The 25,470-nt window shown below is 33.5% G+C and overlaps 2 protein-coding genes across 2 annotated transcripts; one reads left to right on the top strand and one right to left on the bottom strand.

Moving 5' to 3' along the window:
• Positions 1 to 805: 805 nt before the first annotated feature.
• On the top strand, positions 806 to 24,338 carry LOC132754994 (synaptic vesicular amine transporter-like). The gene is made up of 14 exons (XM_060745770.1): positions 806 to 922; positions 1,947 to 2,030; positions 2,878 to 2,970; positions 14,333 to 14,422; positions 15,060 to 15,103; positions 16,105 to 16,168; positions 16,951 to 17,046; positions 17,923 to 18,001; positions 18,823 to 18,874; positions 19,408 to 19,471; positions 20,876 to 20,995; positions 22,843 to 22,888; positions 23,280 to 23,367; positions 23,762 to 24,338. Exons 3-14 carry the CDS (start codon positions 2,880 to 2,882, stop codon positions 23,849 to 23,851), a joined length of 924 nt encoding a protein of 307 aa, XP_060601753.1. The 5' UTR covers positions 806 to 922; positions 1,947 to 2,030; positions 2,878 to 2,879; the 3' UTR covers positions 23,852 to 24,338.
• LOC132754993 (uncharacterized) lies at positions 3,253 to 7,436 on the bottom strand. Its single transcript, XM_060745769.1, has 6 exons — positions 6,377 to 7,436; positions 5,824 to 6,067; positions 5,402 to 5,719; positions 5,179 to 5,267; positions 4,927 to 5,082; positions 3,253 to 3,928 (listed from the first exon to the last, which is right to left on the bottom strand). The coding sequence occupies exons 1-5, from the start codon at positions 6,870 to 6,872 to the stop codon at positions 5,009 to 5,011; spliced, it is 1,221 nt and encodes a 406-aa protein (XP_060601752.1). The 5' UTR covers positions 6,873 to 7,436; the 3' UTR covers positions 3,253 to 3,928; positions 4,927 to 5,008.
• Positions 24,339 to 25,470: the final 1,132 nt, after the last annotated feature.

The raw sequence follows: 25,470 nt of genomic DNA, 5'->3' as shown, positions 1-25,470 counted from the left end.
TATCTTTCTGTAGAAGGTGCATCCGTGTGTTAAAATTATCATGTTATAATGAGTAAGGTAGTTAAATTACCTAAAGGAAACAGTGTTGAATGTAAAACCTTTAATGATAAATATGTTAGTAAATTTTTAACACAGTAAGTTGCATTCCATTCACAATTTTTAATCATTATAAATTTACTTATTTATTACCAAAACGAACAAGAATAGGAAGATGATTAAGATACAGGGCAAATAAACAACTTTCTGGAAGGTATACCAGGGTACAAAACCTTTATTTGTTCTGAAAATAAAGAAAATGATATATTTGCAATTTTGATGCTAAATGGGCCTTTATACGATAAAAATTAAAGCAACGCTAATTCTCAAACAAATCAGTTATACAATCTAGGAGCGTTTGGCAGAAATATCAAAATGGTCATAATTCTGAAGCACAAATAGTACTATTTTTATAAGGCACTTCAGGTAACAATGTCTATAGGCCTACTGTATATAATTTGTTTTTGATATCAGGTCAGTAACCTGATATGAAAGATAAGCCCTACCCATTTAAATAACGGACTTTTTTCAATTGCTTATATTCTTATTTTTATCAGCATGTGAATTCTACAATTTTATCTCATACTGGCATACCCTTACTAGTATTGAATCAAGATGCGATATTTATTTATTTATTATTTCTATTTCGATTACAAGTACGAATAAATTAGATCACCAACAAAATGAAGTGACGTCATAATTTATATTGTAAGTGACATCATCAATTTCCACGTCATATTATACATGTACAGTAAACATAACAAACAGTGCCGATTTCACTTTTCTTTGATTGAAATTATCGTGAACTTTTGAATGAAAAAGTGCAGTAGGCCTATTAAAAGTTTATGTGATTCTTAAGTTTTTTTTGGATCGATGTTTTAAAAAGGTAAAAATCTTATCGTCTTTCATTCTGATGTAGATCTAGATCTTTTATCCACAGGAACTTGAAGGTCTATCAATATTAATGAAAATTATCCAAAATGTACCCCCTACAGTATACAGTATAAATAAACACTGTGTTTATTTATACTGTATAGGGGTATATTTTGGATATTATCATTAATATTGATAGAATTTCAAGTTTCTGTGCTATTATAACAGGAAATAATCTAGAGTCGAAAGAAAAAAATGGCCACCATTTACAAATTCTAAGTTTCAGTGGCGGATGAATATGTTTTCCAGATATTTCTACAAAATTGGCAATTTAAAAGTTGATTAATTTGTAATTTTGACAGTTTTTATGTGTTGCATGATAAATAGAAAACCATGCTAGAAAAGCCTAGATCTACAGTAGGCCTACTGTCTTTTGATATCGATTTTATCAGGCTCGGCTAATAGTCGACAAGCCTCGCCATTTTCTAGCCCATATCAGCCTTGCCTGATAAAATTAATATCAAAAGAAAGTACTTAACATGTTATTCTCTATGTCTTTTAATTTATTTTAACATTCACAGCATAATTATAATAAATCAACTCAACTATTTCAGGGATTTTTTTGGCTGATTTTATAGCCGTTATTGCATAGGTCATATTCCCAATTTAAATAATAAAAATATTGAATTAAATTCTAAAATCTTTGCAAATAAGGGCTTCTTCACTGTAATAGTGCTTAAGTGTTTGAAGATGCCATTCTAGACAGTATTTGTTTGCATCCATTTAATCACTGCAACATTTCAGTCATGCATTTTCCCCCCAATTTTTTAACAAAACACCGCTGAAATTCCTAATTCCATGGGTATGGGTCGTCTTCCCAAAATCCTGGCAAAAAACCCTGACTATAAAAATTTTAAAAGTTACGTCTTTGGCTATTTATAAGTAACGTTACAAAATTGATAATATGCGAAAATAATGTGACAAAATAAAGCCATACTTTGTTATTTGGACATTAAGTTACACAGCTTCAATTTCAGTATTTGCCATTGCGGAAACATTTTTGCCTCTGCTAGTGGCTCGTGCATCGCAAGGCATTGGATCGGCCGCCACCACCATTGCAGGTGTGTTATTCCATTTCGTTTTCAGTTTCATAAATTATCTAATTATAAGATTTCTATAAATGTAGCTTTATTCCTATTTTGAAAGGTAATGATATAATGTTATAAGAATAAGCAAATAAATATTCATTGCTGGTATACATGTTAGTTTTGCATATGAATAAAGGTTACATTAATTTATAAATTTTGAGACTTATCTCTCTTTTAAAATTTAACATTACTCCCCCACCCAAATTTTACTTTTGAAGGATAGGGCATAACAATATGTATGGATTTAAATAATTTAATATACAATTTGTTAATTCATAAATAACAACAGTGGTGATTCGAATGAAATTTCCAGTGTTTGTGTCACCCAGTGTTTTTTTTTCACCAAAATATTCGGCGAAATTCTCCCCATTCCCCACTCAAAATAGTATGTTCCCCCCCCCCCCCCCAAAGCTGAAATTTCCCCCTATAATATGGCAGCCCAAGTTTGCCTGCAATAAATATCATTTTTTTGCAACTAACTGCTGAAAAATGCTTTATTTTATGCCTGTAAGACTTACTGTTAAGCAAGGTTTTTCATATAGGTAAGGGGAGCTACTCCTGGTATCCCAACAAGTTTATTATGTGACACATCAATATTTTAGATCCGTATAAAAATTCCCCTCCTATTGCATTTTTCCCCCTCCAATGGGCACCGACCGCCTTCCCCCAAAAGTGAAAAAAAACACTACACCCTTGTATAGAACTTCATGAATGAGTCCTGAACGAAATGCAAGAATAAAATAGTTTCTGTCATGTTAATTTATTTATTTATTTGTTTATCAATAGTATTATTATTATTATTATTACTACTACTTTGCAGGTATGAGTCTTATAGCGGAGAGTTATACAGAAGATAATGAACGCAGTAGAGCTATGGGGATTGCGATGGGAGGCTACGCACTTGGAATTCTAGGTTCGTAATTAACGTTTAGGAACTCCATTGACATTTCTTTAAACATGGCAGGCCCATTTTAATAATTTTTTTTTGACATGGCAGGCATGGAAAGACTTTTGCTACCTTTACAAGAATTGTACACCATTAGATGTAGGTCTGAATCTATAACCTGAGTGCAAAATGTCGGATCTTTCGCTCACAATGTTTTTTCCATAATAATGACTTATTATCTGCAGGTTTTTTTTTTCAATTTTGGGGAAAAGGCCTGGCCTTTAAGTAGGGGGAAAAAGGCGTGACAAGTAACATTTTTGGGGAAAAAACCCTTGTATTATAAATTCAAAATAAACAATAGAATAGAAGTTTGACAACTATCCAGAGATTCAGAGTCATAGTACCAATTTAACAATATCAAGATGCTTAAAAAGTTAAAATTAAGCAACAAAGCCTGGACAGACTGCATGAATGTGTTGGCTGGCCTGGTTAATACTGGTGGCCTAGCCAAATCATGATATCACAACTAGCATGATTAAATAATGTTCACAGGTTAACAAGTTAACTGTCTTATATTTCCATTTACACCCATTGATGTTGTATTATAACTTCAAAATAAACAGTAAAAAGTCCAGTGACTCAACAGTCATACTAGTCATAATTTAAGAGTTATAGAGCCATCTTCCTAGCCCTCAATTCCCTGAACTGATCAATCAGTTCTTCCCAGTTGGCATCACTTAAGTTACCCTGGTTCCTACACTGTGTGCTTATCCTCATTAAAGCATCAAGTGTATCTTGTCCTAAAGTCCTTTGACTTGTGGCAATGTCATTCATTAGTAAAAAGCCACGTTCTCCCACAGCTGTAGATTGTGGGATAAGCATAGCTAGACTGTACAGGGGCTGAATAAGTGGATAGGCTCGTCTAGTGGTGGCATCTTACTGAAGTTTACTAAGTACTGCCCCAACAGTATTGCAGCCATTCTCCCTGGAAGATACAAATGTATTTCTTCAATGATGTTCATCCTAAACATAGATTGGAATCATAGGGACAGTCCATTTACTTTAAATAACTTGAACAATTATTTATATTTAAGTTGGTTAAACCACACTAACTTTAAAATTAAAACATTTTTTTCATGTAGACAGAAGGCTTAAAACTTGATAAAGTATAGAGATAACATGTTTGATATTAAATCATGTGCTATTTCATTTTGATAATACATATGGAGTCTTTCTAATTTTGAACATAATTTGTTAAGACTTAAAGAGTATTAATTTAATAGAATACAATTTATTTCTTTAATTAAAGAACACCTTTAGCACCTGTAATATATATATACATGTATATGCATGGAATAAACTAAAATATCAATTGAAATTGCAATCAGAACATAAAATAAAAAATCCAGAACTAAAATCAAACACTAAATTATATAAAAAAAACAAAAAAACATTAGAGTATCACATCACAATTCATAGAATTTATTAAATATTAAGGTAATTCCAATCAATAACTGTCATCAGTCTATGATCATTATGTATTTACCCTATATTTCATAAAATAATAAAAATTAGTAAACAAAACTCTAGGTCAACAAACAAACAATACAGAAACTAGCCAAATTTCTCAACAGTTTACACACTAACTTGTACATAAACAGTTGTCTCCTGAAGTCTAGTATTTGTGAATATACCACTGCAGAGCTACCAAGCTCTGGATGGGCAACTGTTCTATGGCCCTCAAACACATCAACTTTCTCTGACCCATAATAATCTGACAAGACCCTTGCTTTGTCCTGCAAACCATTACATTCCACACAGAATGTTAAAAGCATACCAATCAAATGAGGTTAGAATGAAGTCAAAATCTGTAGTATTTTACTTTCCAAAGAAAACAGGTAAAATGATGAAGTTAAAGTCATGATTTCATTTTCTTAAATATGAAGGTAAGTAACAGGCTAGGCTACTGCTGCTTTTACATACCTGTCCATAGTCTGTGATGTCAGCTATGTCTTGGGGCAAATTGCTTGGATGAAGTACACTGAATGCATCTAGGACTGCATCATTAGACGTAAAATGCATCCTCAACCTCTGTGATGAGATTATAGATCAGTGGGATCCCATGGACTTCCAAAAAACCTACAAGAAAATGTTACTACTGATTGTTGTACTGATACAATTTATCATCTTTTCAAAATACAGCATTACATTTTATGAATTATGTACAATATTTACCTGCAGGTGTGACTTCAGCTGCATGAGATCTGTTCCTCCTGGCAAGCATAGCCCGATCATCAATAATGAAGAACAAGTCTTCACATTTGCTGTAAAAAATAAATATTTTACAAGTTTTCATTGAATTTGTATTAATATACATTAGCACAAAGCAGGAAGTACCTTCGATTATTTGGCAATTACCTTAATTGATAAAATGTAAGTAGGATAATCATTGCTTTACCTGAACTCTAGCCCTTCATAATTGCCTTGTCTATATTGCTGGATGATGGCTTCAAGGTCATCTCTACATTGCTTAACACGTGTAGGCAGCTCTGAAACAACACCACAATCTTCCTGCAGATACAAAGAAAGGTAGTTGATAGGCTTAAGCACATCAGTCAGCACAAGAATCATGGCCACGTTTTGCTTTCTGGTCATGCTACTCCTAATGCCACGCATTTCTGGTTCATGTGTGCTTTCTATCAAGCTGTCCATTGTATCCAGCAAGGTTTCATAACGAGCTTTAAATCTGACGCAGGCATGCAGGTGTGACAGCCACCTACAAAACAGGTAGAACAAAGGTCACGCAAAGATTTTTCTGGTAGTTCATTTAATAACAGTAAATTAGAATTCATAAACCATTCTTTTTTATTTATTATTTACCTTGTTGTTGCTGCTTTGACCATGTTGATTGGGCGCTGGCCATAAACCTCTTGAAAACTTTCAAAAACAGCAGCTTTCTTTGGGGAGAAGTGGAATGTCTTCCATATGGCAAGAAGCAATGTATCAACATCTATTAAGATGCTATTATTCTTCAGGAGGTGTACAAAACAAAGGGCAAGTCTATGATTGCGACAGTTGATATAGATGCACAGTGGGCTGACATTCCGAATTCTTCGCTGAAGTCCTATTAAATTACATAAAAATATGCCTTTAAACTTTGAATAATGTAACTTAATGTGTCATTTAAACTAACAGTCATCGAATTTAGCACTGGCCCGGTGGCCCATGGACAGGGCCAGTGAAAAGTATAAGAAAATTTAGTCAGATATGTAGTAGAATAAATTCAAAACTGGAATTCTGGCTAGTAAATTCAAAATCTTAAGTTCATTGACTGAACTAAACACATATGAGTGACAATTAATAAAATTTATATACTAACTGTAAAATAAAACTTTGAATTAAAAGCTGAATATCATTACATCTGATTAGTTACCTTTGTTACACCCACTCATAGTGTTGCACCCATCTAGTCCCACGAACCTGACATTTTGGAATGGGATCATTTTGCCCATCAAGAACCTTTCAATTGCCTCCATCAGAGCTTCACTTGTTGTCCGTTCCTCGTGGATGAGGCCTAAGTAGTCTTCTCTTGGTCCGTGTGGGGTGATCCATCTTGCAAAGACTGACAGCTGGGTTCTGTTGCTTTGATCTGTAGATTCATCTGCTAAAAGAGTAAAATTTTCCTCCCGTAACTGTGTCAGTGTTTTTTGCTCAAAGAAATTACTCAGAACTTTTATAATGTCTGAAACAGAAGTACTGGACAGGTAGGTGATCGAGTCTTCAGCTAAAACTGACTTAATGTCAGCATCACAAGTACGGCCCATAAACTTAACCAAATCTTCCATGTTACTTTGAGCCCAATTTTTTTCACAAAGAAATAGGCAGGATTGGAACAGTTTTTTAATGTAGCGCCTGTTTCTTTCTACCATTTCCTTATCTTATAACTTGCTCTTCTGTGACAAGAATTCAGGAATGGTTTTAATTGAACATTTAGAGTACATTGAAGCAGCTGTTTTGTGTCTGTCTGAATTTTCGTGAATTTCCAATCTTCTAGAAGGATGTGTACCCAATATTGCGCCAGCTGACATAAGGGGTGGATTTATCATCACATAAAGAAAACAGTTTACACATATACCCCCGTTTAGTTTGACTATAATACACCCAAGCAAATCTGGCCTCATAACGAGCTGAGTGAAAGAAACGACTGTCGTGCTCACTGGTTCTTGACTTCTTGTTAGGCGGGGATGAGGGACTTACAAACTTCATCTGCACAGTGGGTACCGATAATCCATCTCTGTCAACACGGTCACAAACTGGTTTATCAAGACTACCTGTAACTGGCTTGTCAACACTCTCTGGTTTGTCCACACATTCCATTGAAACTCTAAAAATATGTCAAAACAAACACAATTATGTATGTTGTAATAATTAAAGGATGTAACTGAAATTTTATGTAAAAGTACCTATCAGGTTTCATTCAACACAATTTTTAACAATGAAAAAATTGGTGCAACAAATACGTATTAACACTATAAATGAGATTTAAAAATAATACACATATTTTTAAAAATTGGCCAAGATTAAAAAAAAAATCTATTTACATCCCTTTACGGACATGAACTTTAAAATCGGTCTTATTATTTGTTTATAGTGCTGTTTTAAATTATGATATTTGATAATTCTTCATTTGAGCAAGTATAAATATTAGGTTACCATATATCACATGATTATAAAAAAATGCAGTATCAGTCACATTGAGCCTCAAATTTCATACTTTAAATGCATTATAATAAAAAAAATACAATAATTAACTTTTCTGAACACTTTAATCAAAATGCACTTACGCATTGTCAACGGTGTAGTCGGGATCTGTTTCTGAAATTGGAGAGTGGGTGGGGTTATCATCGTCGATGAGACTCTCACTTTCGGATGACGTTGAAGCAGGCTCAAGTCCTGAATTTATGCTCGAGTCAAGAATAGCGCTACTTGACTTGTGGAAAAATGATATAATACTTTTTGTACCATCAGGAGCTTTTTTAAAAAATTTTTGACGTAGTATCTGCTATTATGAGACATCGCAAATAATTCGTAACAGTTTAAAGTCCGGACGATCCGTACGGTACCGGTCCGCATTTACATCTCGTGATCAATCTATCAAATTATTGATTATGACATCGTAATTCAGTCAACATTGTCGTCTTATAAAAATGCAAGCTTGTAACGAGTTCAAAAGAGAAAAAATAAACGTTTATTACAATTCAGAAAAATCGCCGAATATTTTTGGAGTGGTAGTTGATACAGGGCGCCGGTCTTTACACTGACTCTCCGCGGAAACGGAAATAGTCATTCAATGACATGTATATTCTACATGTAAACAACGGATGGCGATTTGAAAGAAAATGCGATTTTTAAGGGAAAAAAAAACATTAGTATATAATTATATTTTTTTTTTTTGCAGCTCGAGGGGAATTTTTCAGCTCGAGGGGATTTTTTTTCGGGTGGGGAAGTAGCCGTTAAACGGCTACAGTTATATAGCAAAAAAACAACCTGATCTGTTTATTATAAAATGACTCACCAATGTAAGTTAAACGTTTTTAATATGTTCTTAAACAAAATATTATGCTGTTATTTCAGGTAGGATTTTAAGCGTGCACCAGTTTGTATTAAAGGAAACATGCAAAACGTTAAATGAGCCGCGTCACGACAAAACCAACAAAGTGCGTTTGCGACCCATTATGTTGGTTTTGTCATGGCACGGCTCAAATTTAATCATTTCACATACATGTGTAATCAATTTGGAAGTATTATTTTTCTTTTCTTCAAAACTCAAATGTCTATTTTATTCTCTTCAGGCATCGGGTATAATATCTTTGCACACTTTAAAACCCAGAAATAAAATGAAAGTTAATTGTGCTGGTGTACAAGTTTTTCTTTAGGTTAGACGTAAGCTTTATAATGTGTAAAAATTGTTTTAGAGCATGTTATTTGCTAACTACCAGCAGAAGAAGTGCTGACTATGAAATTGTTTTCGTCATAAAGGTAGCAAAATATAAACAAAGTTATTGTTATATTTTGACTTTCTTCCAAAACAGTCAATCCATATAGTTTTACTAATTCCAAAAAAGGAAAAGAAGCAAAAAATGGTTCAAGTAATTGACCAGTTAGTAACTTTTTGGGAACTAAAACAGGACACCAAAATAAATAAAAAAAATTGAAATAACAATTAAAGCATTTCAGAGGCATAATACGCCTTCAAAGAATGTTTTACCATTTTACTGTACGTGCTTTTTCTCCAAAAGGAATGTAATTGTATACAACATTGCACTTGTGTATAATACAATGTACTGTACTATATCAAGACATTGACCGGATAATTTAATTATCCACTCGAGTCCATTTTCTTTCCATTTTACGAGATTTTATCACAAATAAGCAAGAGACTGGAACAAAGAGAAGATATGCCCTTTAGTGTTCGCTCACACTATCAATCATATTGTTTATATGTGCTATGGAGTCTTTTATGTACTTTCCTATATAAATTGAGGCAAATTTGATGGTTATTTAAGAGCTAAGAGACAATTTTAAGTTATAAGATATTTGTCTAGATTTTATATGAATTTTCACCTAATTTCCAAGTTTTCAGCAGAAGCCATGGTGTAGGGTGGTGTAGGGTGGTGTACCCACTTTCTCAATAGGGTTAGCATAGCATATTTAATCCAGGGGTCACTAGTTTGATCCGCCGGACATGTGTAATTTTTGTCCGTGAGAATTGATCTCTGACATTGAGTGCAATGGTCATTTGTGTCTTACCGCTTATCAGAAATCATGTTGACTTTGTAGCAGGAAAGGTAACTTGTAACATGCGGCGGAAAAGGTAATTACTGGTTAGTTAGTCATCTAGAAGAGCAGATTAAGTTGATCTACCGCCAATATATGATCACAAATGTGTTAAAGATCGGCGTTAAGGTAGAAAAAATAACAAATAAAAAATGAAAGTGTAGTTATAGACAGGACTGATTTTAAGAAAATATGAATGCTAGAGGCATTTTATAGTACAAGTTATATCTTGAGTGTTTGAACCTAATATGGGTATGCTGAAGACGATGAGGGTGGATACCAAGTAAATAGAATTGACCTTGACCTTCAAAAGGTCGATTCAAAATAGCCGCTTGAAAATACTGAAATAGGTCATTAAAACTATCATAATGACATAATATGATGCAATTAATTATTCTTGTCAAAATCAAAATTAATGATTATTCAATATGATCAGATTTTAATGAGATTGGCCACCAAATTTAGCGATTATAAGCATAATGGCTCAATTAACAGTTATATACAGTACTGTTTTACTAGCGCGTTAAGGTATAAGACTAAGATTGAAATGTTTTAATGATTTAAAAAAGATTTAATGTTTTGTTTACTTGACTTATATTTAACAATAAACTTGGTTTATAAATATTACCAAAGAATAAATATTTCGTAATAACAAATTAATATTTCGTAATTACGAAATAATATTTCGTAATAACGAATCAATATTTCGTAATTACGAAATATTATTTCGTAATAACGAATCAATATTTCGTAATTAAGATTTTATATTTCGTTAAAACGAAATAATATTTCTAATTGGGAATTATTATCCCGTAAAATCGAATTCAATTTAGTGAGAAAAATGTGGAAAATGTCACTTCAGGTGTTCCGTAATTTTCAACATTATTTGTAGCTATGATTTTGTTAAGTTGTTCATTTTGTTTTCATATATTTTGCACTTATTATGGTATTTATGGTTTAAAATAAATATTTAAAAAAAAAATTGAAATGTCAAAAAATGTTATTTCAATACCATAAACACAACACAAACCGAAACAAAAAATGTTTTAAAATATATACTGCGCCCCCCCCCCCCCCCCCCCAATAAAAAAACAAAAAAAACAAAAAACAGGTTTTAAAAAAGGCAACAGTAGGAATCGAACTATAGACCTCTCATACATCAGTCAACCGGCTGTGCTACTACGGAAGTAACGATGACGTTTACATTTTTAGCAGATATGACTTTCACTTATATAAGTTTTATAGTTTTTTTATTTTATCCTTTAAATGGATTACTGATTTATCCATGAAAATTATATTTGATAATTTAACAGTAAAAATTATGAAAATATAATTTCACACTTTTCAATGACAAAATTACTTTCTTAAGATTTTCCCCATGTGGTACCTCAATTTTATTTTTGCTGACAATTCTGACAATGTCAGGCTGTTTCGAGAAAAGCAAAGCTGAAATTGATAAATAACTTAAATGTCAAAAGTAATAAAAAGAAGAAAACTTACTTCTATTCATCTTAATTACCAATCAGGCAATATCGTCTCTTAATTTTTTGTTTGTTTTATTTTTACAGTCTGAAAAATACATTCCTTCCACATGCAAAACTGCTCTTGATGACATTTGGGCATATTTAAGTTTACCATCTTGTTTAAAAATAAGTGACTATTTAATTTGAAATTTAAAGTTAAAAAACAACAACAACAATAACAACACCATATTTTTCATCGAGTCAGAAAATGTCTGAAACCGGGAGATTGCTACGTGTGTTTGCTATACCATGGCAGCTCTCGAAAATTTTGGAATTCAGTCACGGTTTTGAGAAAATTCTACAAGAAGATTATCACATCATTCCGGGTACCCTCCAAATAAATTTCCAGGATATCTTTAAAGTAACAGCAAAGTTATCTATACAAAATATTACTTGTAAAAAAATAGAGTAATATTTTCTTTGACCATATATAAAAGTCACGTGGGTTGGCTACATAGTAGAGGTGTTAAAATATAATTGTAATACACCTTTTGTTAGCCATTGAAATAGTATTTTATGTATAAAGGATTTTCAAAAATGGTTAATATTCAGGGCGGGCGCAATGGTGCAGTGGTAACACTATCTGCCTACAAATCAAGGGTCGTGAGTTCGATCCCCCGCTACTCCACTGAACGAATAAATGACTACAAGACTGACTAAACCAGGACATAGACACAGAATGACGGCAACGAAAGAAACCAGAAAAGACCTTTACGGAGCAGGAAACAAGTACCGAAAGTACAAGACCGAAGACGACGACCGATAACAGAAGGAAGACCGGAGACAAGAACTGACAACAAGCGAACAGAAACGAGGACCGCTAATAGAGACAGAGACCGATAACAGAAGTACTGACAACAAGCGAATATATACGTCCACCGATAGAAACAAGAAAAGACCTTAACGGAGCAGGAAACAAGTACCGAAAGTACAAGACCGAAGACGACGACCGATAACAGAAGGACCGCGAACAGAGACAGGTACATTGTACCGATAACAGAAGAAGTGACAACAAGCTAACAGAGACGACGACCGATAACAAAATAACAGGACAAGGACCGATAAGCAAAGAACTGACAATAAGCGAACAGAGGACGTCGACCGATAACAGAAAAACAGAGACAATGACCGTTAACAGAAGTACTGACAACAAGACAACGGAGACGGGGATCGATAACAGAAGAACTGACAACAAGACAACGGAGACGAGCATCGATAACAGAAAGCTGATGACAGAAAAATAGAGACGAGGACTGCTGACAGAAATGGAGACGGGGATCGATAACAGAGACGGAAACCGATGACAGAAGAATTGACACCAAGAAAACGGAGACCAGGACTAATTACAGAAGAAAAGAGACGAGAAACGATGACAGAAATAACGGAGACCAAAAGACGAGAACCGATAACAGAAAGAACGAAGACGACGACCGATAACAAAAAAAACAGAGACGAGAAACCGATGACAGAATGACAGAGAAGAACAAAGACGAGAACAGATAACAGAACAGGACAGGGACCGATAACAGAAGAACTGACAACAAAACAACAGAGACGAGGATTGATAACAGAATAATATAGACGAAGACTGATGACAGAAGAATAAGACGGGGATCGATAACAGAGACGGGAACCGATGACAGAAGAATTGACAACATGAAAACGAAAACACAGGACTGATTACAGAAGAAAAGAGACGAGAACAAATGACAGAAGAACGGAGAAAAACGAAGACGAGAACCGATAACAGAAGAACGAAGACGACGACCGATAACAGAAAAGCAGAGACGAGAACCGATGACAGAATAACGGAGAACAAAGACGAGAACCGATAATAGAACAGGACAGGGACCGATAACAGAAAAACTGACAACAAGACAACGGAGACAGGGATCGATAACAGAATAATATAGACGAGGACTGATGACAGAAGAATTGTCAACATGAACACGAAAACACAGGACTGATTACAGAAGAAAAGAGACGAGAACGGATGACAGAAGAACGGAGAAGAACGAAGACCGATAACAGAACATCTAACAAGAAAAAAACTGACAGGACCGATTACAGAAGAACGAAGGTCACGACCAATAACAGAAGAACTGACAACAAGAGAACTCCGACGAGGACCAATAACGGAAGAACGAAAGACACGACATAACAGAAGAACTGTCAGCAGAGAAATGCGAAGAGAACCGATAACAGAAGAACGAAAGTCACGACCAATTATAGAGGAACTGACAGCAGAGAAATACGACGAGAACCTATAACAGAAGAACGAAGACGACAACCGATAATAGAAAAACGAACACCAAAACTCAAGAGTACTCAGAGAAATAAATTAATGTATATTTTGCATGCACACGTTTTAACCCCCCTCACACATGTAAAAGTAGGCATCTGAGTAGCCGCTCTATATGCTTTCATAGAGTCCCAGATAAAATACATGAAAACTCTATATCTAGCAGATAGGACAGGAAAGAGTGTAGTGTTCGCTGCGTAAATTGCCTTTAAGATTTCAGTACTATCTTTAATATTACTTCTATATTACAATTATATTGGCCTATTAGAAAAAATATCTTTGATTTTTCGGCCATATTGGATTGTTTTTTTACATGCTTTGTGACAAATTTCAGGCTTTTCCTTTCCTTAAAAGTTTTATTTGATCTATCATCCATTTATGATAAAGAAATTTGGCGGCCATTTTAGTGGTCATTTTAAATGGCCATTTCAATGGTCAAGATCATTTTTTTCAATTTGGTATCCACCTTTATCGGATTCAGCATACCTTAAACATGTAAAATACACCAAGATACCACTTGTACTACAAAATGCCTCTAGCATCTTATAAGGAGCCAAATTCTCAAAATCAGTGCTGTCTATTAAGCAGATTGTCATGGCTTTAAGCATGACAGACAAAGCCAATACTCATACTGTTAAGGTCTTGAATGGGGACAAAGGCCATCAAACATTATGTCCAAAGGACTTCCCTCCTATTATGATGTCATAAAATGGCTTATTTTTTGTAGTTGGATATCCCTTTGGAGGTCTATTGTACGCAGTATCAGGAAAAACAGCTCCATTTGTTGGAATATTTGTATTCTGTCTTATAAATATAGGTAAGTACCCGTAATATTAGTTACTATAGCTGACATATTATAATTATTATAATCTAATCTGTTTGTAATGAAAGTACACAGCCTCATGAATCCAAAAATAAGTAAATTTAAGTGTGTCAGGTTTATAATAATGTATACACTGAAACCTGTGTATAAGACCACCATAGAGACCATCTGGCAAGCTTTCATTGTATAGAAAGTACCTCCAGATAAAGTCCACTTGTTTACATCATGTTTGGTCTCCCCCACTTTGACTGTGTATATTAGCATCATCTTTGTAAATGACACTTTTTACTTTGAAATTTATAGGAAATTTAAATTTAAATCTATAACTGGCCTGTGCTGAATATTCAATCAAAAATTCATCAAAAACGGTTTATTATATGTTTTCATATGCCAGCAGTTATTATGTGGTTAGCAGTCTTTTTTTATTTCACATATTTAACCGGTAATGAACAGAATGATGTGTTTCCACATTGGCAGCTTCATATTTTAAGAACGTTTATTTAAATAAATCAAATGATTCACAAAAAAGCCTGACACAAAGGATATACTGATTAAATTAATCACATTTTCTTAAATATCTAAAAATGAGATAATGCATAGTGTTACAGTCTGTTTATTCTATATTATCTAGGTATACAGTTTTGGTGTCTGGATGACATAGCAGAAATTAACAAGGTATTTACATTTTGAACATAACCACCTGTTTCATTAGTAAGTGCCACTGACTTTCAATATATAATAGGGCCAAGTATTAACGGTCGTAACCTTTTTTTAAATGGGAGGAGGGATGTTTAACGTCGCAGAGATACTGTTAAGATCATAGCTTCACTGGTTGAGGAAGACCTCAGGTGCCTCTCTATGCATTATTCCGGACACGAACAGGCACCCGAGTACAACCACTGACGTACCGTAAGCTATCTGGATAACTTCATGGCATTAAAGAACTCAAACTCCCCGGCGGGATTCGAGACTACAGCCGTGTGTGGCAAATTGTTTGAAGCTTGAAAATAATACAGTGCATTGGTGAATGGTATATGCATCCTTGGTCCTCACACATCCCGGGAATAATGCGGACTTTTACCTTTAGATTTTCAAACACTGGCCAATTAGTAAAATGGCAGCTAAATGCATGTGCGCTATGCATTATTGTCTGCTTTTAGAAGATAAAACCATGTAGAAAACAACAGTTTAATCATAAAACTTATCACAAGTTTTTATTAGGACTTAGCACCGCAAAATTGCCTGATCTGGAAAAAAAAACCAAATATGCATGGAAGGTTTTGACTACATAAATTGATAATTATTACTCTGGCAATGAAAAGGGACAGTACTCTGCTTATACTTACTCGGTGTTTTTAGTAGAAGAGAAGCGCTACTTTTTTGACTATATTCACTTTGATTTTGTTAGTATTACCATTTGTTTTTTTTTGTTTCTTTCATTGGGGACACAGTACCATTTATTATGGATAAAATATGGCCGTAAAAACTAAATCAATTTTAATCTTAAACACGAAAAAATGTTTATGATCAAGCGTAGTGTCCAAACAGGAAAGATACATTACTCTTGTTTATACATAACGACATAATTATAATACTAACCGAGCCAGCATCATTTTCAATTTTGCCGGTTTTGGGACGTTCCTTTGTCATAGTTTTTCCCCCCTTTTTTATTCCAGGTACAAATGAAGTCTGCATCTCTTCATAGGCTTTTACTCGATCCGTATATTTTGTTATGCGCAGGTATGTCATTTCCGTTCCAGATGACGTCATATCATTTTAAACAGGGTTATTCAGCGTCCATGATTTGTTGATGCATTCGCCCGATTAAATTAGATCGTTTTTATGCCAAATTGCGAGTTATACTTAGATGCATATCATTCACAGATCAACTCCATCTGATAAAAATATCACAATAATTATTGTGCTGTGCACTGAGAGACACACAGTGACTGGGTGTTGCCTTTAATGGTTGAGACATAAATATGTTCGAATAACTAGAGTCTATGCAACTCTTCGCAGATGAGGTGGTTTTAATCCATGGTGTTGCTTTTAAGTTGTCGAGGCTAGCCAAAGTCATCATAGCAAAAGAAATAAAAGAACAGAAATGAGAAGCTAAAACTAAGATCTTCAAAGCAGTATAATTATGTATAGCAATGTTCTTTCACCATAACACTAGCAAAGAATCACCTGACTAATAAGTATTAATAATAAAAACAGTATCCTTAGGTAGATTAATAATTTAGGATATTGAGTATCCTAGAGATTCATTAGAAAACGAATATAGTAAGATAGCAGACTTGGTTTGATCGAGTATGTTCAGGAGAAAAATGCTATGTACACCCTGGTACCGCCTTAAGCGTCATTCATTGATCAATACGTGTATTGTCACTCAGTACACAATATACAATATTCAAACGTATAAAAAATCATATCAAATCAAATATGAAAACAAATAACTACGCTAAATAAATCACTTTATTAAACAGAATACATTCCATTCACCTACATATTTTTTTATTTAGGTTCATTAATGATAACCAGTATGTCATTGGCAGTTTTGGAATCTACAGTCCCTATTTGGGTAATGGACACCATGGGCGCCCAGCAATGGCAGCTAGGTAAGTGTAATAACTCTTCAACCTACTTCACTTCCGTGTTGTTTAATACATGTACATGTATTTCTAGTTCTTCGGGATCAGAACTATGATACCGGCATGTTTGTATTAAAAACTGAGTACCGCTTATGCCGCTGCTAGGGGGTGTGGGCGGTGCTAGGGGGTGTAGATTCTGCACTATTACATTACCTCTTCTGACAAGACTTAATCGAACCGAGTTTGCAATTTTCACTTGTTTTCATGGCTTCCGAGAAATAACCCGTTTTCCTAGAAATTCTACCTGTAGATTTTTTTTTCATTTTCCCAATGGCGAGAGTTTCAAAAAGAATTACTCATGCTACTGATAAATATGTACATTTTCATCAATCTACAGTGTAGTTAATACAAATTTATTTTATTTTGATTGCGTTGAAAGCTTATTGGAACACACGAATCTGTTCCTGGAACCAATTACGCATAGATTGTAAACTTGCTCTGCTCCTGAAAAGGTTTGAATCCGCCCGGTCAGCAATTCTGTAGATTACTAGTCCGACACGTTAACCACTCGGCCACGCCTGCACTCAGTTTGAAACTCTTTTATACTTCATATTTTGAGATTAAAATAATATATCTCAGCCGACCTGTGCGTTTGATAATTGTGATGTTTTATGTTAATATTAACATATGTACTTTATAGTGAATTATACATAGATCTACATGTATGTAATACAAATTTCTAACAAAATCAAAATTATCGTTTTCATTATCACCGTCGCTTTAATCATCATCATCATCATCATAATCATCATCATAATCATCGCCGTCATCATTATAATCATCTTCAACCCCAAAGTTATGATAATTATATGATTATGATGACAATTATCATTATAACTTCAGGACTTATATTCATACCGGACAGTGTTGGTTACCTGGTTGGAACAAATTCATTTCCAGTTATTGCAAGAAAATACGGACGGTAAATTTACAAATTTAAAACACAATGTATGCTTGATTTTTTTAACGAGTCGTTTTATTATTCAATACTGACTTGAAATTAAAATAAAAAAAAAATTAAATAAAAAAAACACTTTTATATTTTTATTTATAGGCACATTATGCCTCAGGAAACCATTTTTTATTCCTTAGAAATGTCAAACATGTGTAAAGTATGTTTCATTAATGGATTTAGAGAATGTTACAACTGAAGAAAGTAAGGCCGAATGCCAGTTATGATTCATAAAGGTAGGAAAATGTAAACAAAGTAGTATTTTGATACTTGTCTAATTTATTATAATAATGCCAAGTGCCGACAGAGAAAAAAAGGCTAAATGAGCCGCGTCACGACAAAACCAACGTTGTGTGTTTGCGACCAGCATGGATCCAGACCAGCCTGAACATCCGCGCAGTCTGATCAGGATCCATGCTGTTCGCTATCAGTTTCTCTACTTGTAATAGGGTTGTTAAGCGAACAGCATGGATCCTGATCTGTTCAGGCTGGTATGGATCCATGCTGGTCGCAAACGCACTATGTTGGTTTTGTCGTGACGCGGCTCAAATGCAGATCATGTATATGCCAAATGAGTAATTTTTGAAAACTGTTACAAGATATGCCAACAATAAAAATGTTTTTGAGGAACAAAAATGATAGCACTTTTGAGGCATCACGGGCCTTTAAGAAACTTTTGGTTTTCTGTTATCACCAGAGTAAAAGTAAAAATTATAATCATGACAAGGATGATAATGACTATTGTGGTTATAATGAACAAGGGAAATTCTCAGAATATTTATCTGTTTCAGCTGGAAGTTTACATGTGGGTCAATGTTTTTAATTGGGATCGGTATGCTAGTGGTAAGTTACAGATGTCTTTTGTGTACTCGATATACATGGGTTTTTCTTTGGTATAGCATATTCATTGGCTACAATTTTCCGACAATATTTTATACGAAATGGAAATGAGAGGCCGTATGCGCTGTTCTTACATGATAATATAATGTACAGATGTGTTTTGAATTGCTTGTCTTGTCTTCTAAAAAAAGGACTTAAAGATAAACAATAGACCAGAATTTTCTTTATTATACACATAACATAATTGAGTCTACATCGGATCATTTAAAATTTTAAATACAAACGTACTTTGACAATATTTACAGTTTATTATTTTCTAAATTAAAAGCTTTCATTAAAATTACGCTCTCATAGCAATACCATTCCTTAAAGAACAATTGTGAACCACAGTGAAACATTCGACATCTACGCAGGAGAGTTTCTTCATAGTTTGCAAAATAGTTTTATATAGATTTATGCATATGTCTGTAATACTATACAATTTTAAATATGAAGACGATAGTTGAAGAGGATCTTATTTTGTATTTATGTTTCAGATACCATTTTGCAAAAGCATGGGACAATTGCTGGTACCTCATCTTTCACTTGGCCTTGGTGTCGGTAAGCTGACTTTTATATACCGTTCCAAAAATTAATATTTATAAACAATTTCATGGTCATTTGGAAAAAAATCACAGGATATAAAGATACCACCAGAAATAGATATTTGAATACTTTGTTCAGTTGGCAATGTGCATCAAATCATGCAATTATCTGGCGCTTTTTAAAAATTGTTTTTGTTTATTTTTTTTGTTGGAATTAAATTCACACCGACATTGTAAAGTTCATACGGTGACTTTCCAGCTTAATAAGTGAAGGATGACCTCCCCTATCCTTAGTCCATTATTGAAGAGCATCTAAGTAGAATCGCACACTATTCGTAAGTTAGCTGGATAGCCTTTTCACACGAAATAATCCGATGCCCCTAAAAAGGGTTTCGAACCGAAAGCAGTATTTGAAAATAACTACATTTGTGACACCAGCCTATTATTGTCACAAAGTTAGGTATGCATGTATATTACATAAAATTAAATCTTAATACAGCTATTCTCAACATCATTAATTCCGCGTCATCACTTATTGCATTGTAATGGCATACAATCATGTGACCAGTGTTAAAAATGGTCAGAATTTACATATTTTAGTCAAACACCTGAACAAAGTTTTTGTGCAAAATATTTTAGATCTCTAGATTTTACGTAAAACAGAACAACATTTGACAAATTTCTGCAAAAAGCCACAATTGTTCATTAAATTTGTGCATACGTCTGAAACAATAATCATGTTCTAAATGTTCTTGTTTGTTGAAAAAATAAATTTCGAGTTATGAAGTAAAGATAGTGTTAATATTCAAAATGAAGCAAACTAGCATGTAGAAATTTAAACTGAAACATGAAAAAGCTGTGAAAAAAACTGAAACACCATTTACCGCGTTTTAAATGATGACATACTATTTTCAAAATGGCTGACATATGGTCATCGTCTTGCTTTGAAATTGATTTTGACTGATCCTTGTGTCAAACAGCAGAAAATACATATATATTACAGCTTATGACAAGTTTTGTACCATGTTTTTCTATGTTGTTTTCTTTTGTTTTCAAAGCGTTAAGTACCATGAACTAAGAGGAGCACAGTATATAATATAACGGTTTACTTTGCCATCATCAGTTAATCTTTGCTTCCATATTTTGAGTCAATATTTATTATGTCTGTTTTGAAATATTAACTGTGTTAAATGAGCCGCGCCATGACAAAACCAACATAATGGGTTTGCGACCAGCATGGATCCAGACCAGCCTGCGCATCCGCGCAGTCTGATCAGGATCCATACTGTTCGCAAACAAACTCTATTACAAATAGAGAAACTGATAGCGAACTGCACGGATCCTGATCCTGGATCCATGCTGGTCGCAAACGCATTACGTTGGTTTTGTCGTGACGCGGCTCATATGTATTACGTTGTAGGTGTAACTGATGCAGCAATCATGCCCCTTCTAGCGTTACTGATAGATCAGCGTCACGTGTCAACCTACGGAAGTGTTTATGCCATTGTTCAATTAGCTGTATGTCTTGCATATTCATTAGGTAAGTTGTAATTAGCTGTATGTCTTGCATATTCATTAGGTTAGTTGTAATTAGCTGTATGTCTTGCATATTCATTAGGTTAGTTGTATTAGCTGTATGTCTTGCATATTCATTAGGTTAGTTATAGTGGTGATATACTCGGATGATATAAGAGCTTGAAATAAATTTCCAAGTAAACAAACAACATTATTTTCGCCCTTTATTTCCTAAAAAAATATGTAAAAAGAATAAAGGAATTTATTATATACTTTTAGATAAAATATTGAGAAATATTGATGAAATAAATGTGTATTATCATTTTCCGTATTTTCACTGTAAAAATTTATTTTTCACTGCAGTGAAACATATTTTCCGTATTTTCACTGGTGTCTTGCCAGACTATTTTCTTTTAAATTCTGCCAGTACTCAAAATTTAAGGGAAAGTCTTTCAAATTTTAATGTCCTGAAAGAGAAAAACGTATTTATCACACACCCGTGCCGATTTTGCGACTCCGTAAATATGGTATTATCTTGTCACTTGTATCAATTTCTGCCCGATAACAAGGTGCCGTATATTTTTACTGATCTACGGCACTTGATCACGTGGTATGCATGTTTGCCGGACTATTTTTCAAGAAAAAATATAAAAACTGTCGTTAAATCTTTTGTGTGTAGAATAACGAATTTTGGAAACGTTGATAAAACTTTGTTTGTTTATTTCATTTCACTCTATAATTTTTCAAGTGAAATAAAAATTATTAAAATTGAAATAAATGTAAACCTTAACTCGTTTGCAACATTGAAATAGCGTACTTGATTTGATTGTTTTTCACGTTCTGTTTGGCGCTACATTGTGGGGTCACGTAAACAATACTTTAAACGTCTGTACAGCGTTAACGACTGAATAAAAGATATTGGTGTTCGAATTCATTTTCTTAGTTAGACCATTTTCTTTCATTCTAGATAGTTTTCACAACAAAATTCGACAAAAAATTGTTTTTATTTATCACATTTTTCAAACAAAATGGCGCCCTCAATGTGAAAATACACAGGGAGATAATAAGAACGGCGAGTGCATTGTTGTAGAATAATGCACGCTTCGGGCCTTCTTTGTTTATACAGAAACATTTCCGATAGGTGTGATTAAAGGTAGTTTGCCTAATAAAATTCTTTAAAAAAACGGTGACAGGATAAATAGAATAATAGATTGGTGCCGTTGATGGCAATGAGTGTAAATACATTCCTCCGCCTCGCCAGATAAACTTTCTCCATCCACGGCACCAACCTAGCTATTATTCTCTATTTGTACAGCCGTGCATATATTTTGACGTGACGTCATTAGCGTTATACAAACATAGTGTAAAGACGCGCTAAATGTTAGCGTTATACTATAGGCGCGTCAATGAAAAATGACTCTTATTTCAGTTTTAACTGTCTTTATTTTGGGTATGTGATAAATAGAATATTAAATTCGTGTAAGTTCATAACTGAATTTATTGCACACGTTGAATGAAATAATATTATGCTCGCCGGAGGCTTGCATAATATAATTTTATTCAACTCGTGCAATAAATTCAGTATTGAACTTACACTCATTCAATATACTCTATATAATAAACAGAAAATTCAAGTTTTTTCTATAAATACATGATTTATTTTCATCTTGTGGCCTGAAAATTACCGTATTTCACTCGTGGCTACCGCCACTCATGAAATATTTATTTTCATACCACTCGATGAAAATAAATCTTGTATTTATAGAAAAAACTTGAATATCCTCTTTTTATTGAAAAAAAAATGTTATTCATTGTTTACATGTGGTTATATCAAACATAATGATAGTTAAAAAAATTTATTTTTAATTACAGGTCCGGCTGTAGCAGGTCAGATAGTGAGACTGTTTGGCTTCAAATGGTATGTTAGACCCTGTATACTAAATTTTGTTTGTACTTATTACGTTCTGTTCTTAAAATGATTCATGAACAATTCTAATGTGAAACGTAAACTTCTGTGTATTACATGTACATAAGTTCATTCATTCATTCATTCATTCATTCATTCATTCATTCATTCATTTGATTCATTTGCTCACTCACGCATTCATTCATTTGCTCATTCATTCATTCATTCATTCATCCATTCATTGTAGAACGGCTCTTTACCGTAGTAGACTCGCTTTCTTTTACATTAATTATTCGTTTCAATACATACAAATGTATAATAATATATAATATAATGTTTAAATTGTTAACGTTTTATATAAACTGGGATAAACTTGTCTTTTCATCTGCCTATTTTCTTTCAGGTCTATATGGGGTATGGCGATACTAAATCTTTTGTTTCTACCATTGTGCGTATTTTTAAAATCTCCGCCAGTTGAAGAAGATTCACAGGTTTTCCTTTCCTTATATTTTTGTTGTTAAAATATACACTATTTATTAGTTGTTTTAAAAAAGAAACAAAAATGTTTATGAACGTTTGAAATATTATGTCATGATTCATTGGGTTTATTTTAGTTGATAGCCGATAACTTCTTTTGAATTTCATTGAAAAGGAGAAAAATAATGTGAAAAGCAATTTACGGACATTACTTCTTATTTTCTTTCCATTTTTTATTTTAAGTTACCAAATTTAATGTGATCTATTCATTAACATAAAAAAGTGAATGTATGTATTGGTGTAGTTTCGCTTTAAAGAGCATGGAGTCTAGTTCATAGAAAGGCAATTCTCTTAAAATTATTGTTATCATTTGGAATTATCATTGTTATTTATTGTTTTTATTGACAGTGTATCCTACAGGAGATTAATAAAGGTGAAGAAACTACAAATGAAGATAAAAGAACAACGGCAAAATATCACTCATTTTATTCTGAATGAACCAGGATAGTATCAAGATATTATATGAATAACTTGTAAAGACGTTTGATTTAAAGTGAATAGTAATCACAATAGTGTTTTTAATCTTAAGATAGTTGGATAAATAAACAGTTAGAAAAATAAACCGCATAGAACAAATTACAAAATATAAAATCAGACATAATAAGGAACTTACCTATATGCTCACAGCGAATTACGGATATGAGGAGCATATTTTGAATGTCCCAGCGAGTTTACAGTATATATGATAACCCTTATTAATGATGTGTTTCTATTAATGTACAAAACAAAATGTCAAATAAAACGCAAAAAAGTAATACAGAAAATAAATAACTAGATTTTACACGTTCCATAACAACCACTTGTTTGGGTTAGGTAAGTTTAAGGTTAAAAGTCTATTGAATGAACAGCTGTGTGTGTCTTGATTTTCAGTAAATCGATGGATACCAGTGTGTGCATTTTGAAATAGATATTCTAAAATGCGTATATGCATCATTATACCAAACGCAAGGGCGGTAACAAAGTTTATCTAGACATAAAATTCGGAAATGTTGTTGCCTCCCTTTTGAGTTTTTTTTTTTGAAGCACCACACTAAACTGTTAAAGGCGCATGCTAAATAAACCCATAGCATCCTTTAAAAGTTTTGCTTGTCATGTTAATATTTTTTTATCTTTATTTTTTATAATGACTATATGCGATAAATAGAGGATATTGAATGAGTGTAAGTTCAATACTGAATTTATTGCACGAGTTAAATAAAATGATATTATGCGAGCCTCTGGCGAGCATAATATTATTTTATTCAACGAGTGCAATAAATTCAGTAACGAACTTACACGAATTTAATATTCTATTTATCACATACCCAAAATAAAGACCGTTTAAAGTGAAATAATTAAGAGCCATTTTTCATTGACACGCCTATAGTATAACGCCAACATTTAGCGCTCTTTACACTATGTTTGTATAACGCTAATGAAGTCACGTCAAAATATATGCACGGCCGTGCAATACCATATTTACGGAGTCGCAAAATCGGCACGGGTGTGTGATAATATGAATTTGTTAAAGAAACAACTGAATGACAGTGAGAAGAACGAACGGATGAACAGAATATGAAATGCGATTTTAGTAGTAAATTTTAATCTTCAAATGGCAACAAACAATGCCGATCTTACTGGTTTTAAAATACGGTTCTCATTTCAATTTGCCGTTTAAATAAAACTGATTATATAGAAGATATTTGTTTGTTTTGCATGCAAGTTTGAAATATAGTTCACTGAGTGAACACCAGATGCATAGGAAAGCTGGTGTTCACGAATGAAATACATTCTAATCTTATATGTACACAAATAAATTTTCTTTTATTTCAAGCTTTTTTAGTGATTTAATTAAGTACTTTTTACTGATTTTGCCGCCTAACGTTGCGCATTCACCTTTATGACGCCATCACATCACGACGTCACATAATCATGTTTCAAATGTTTTCCAACAGTTAGATGACGTCACTTAACGACGTCATTTGACAGCGTCTCCTAGCAATACCAGAATGAGGACTGAAAGATATCCATGATGGGCGCTGCAATTTGCCATTAGCTGAAATGTCCTCACATAAGGT

The sequence above is a fragment of the Ruditapes philippinarum genome, unplaced genomic scaffold (genome assembly GCF_026571515.1).
Source record: "Ruditapes philippinarum isolate M1 unplaced genomic scaffold, ASM2657151v2 ctg99_1_1_1_1, whole genome shotgun sequence".
NCBI lineage: Eukaryota > Metazoa > Mollusca > Bivalvia > Venerida > Veneridae > Ruditapes > Ruditapes philippinarum.
The sequence above is the reverse complement of the archived record's forward strand: the minus strand, read 5'-3'. Positions and strand labels throughout refer to the sequence as shown.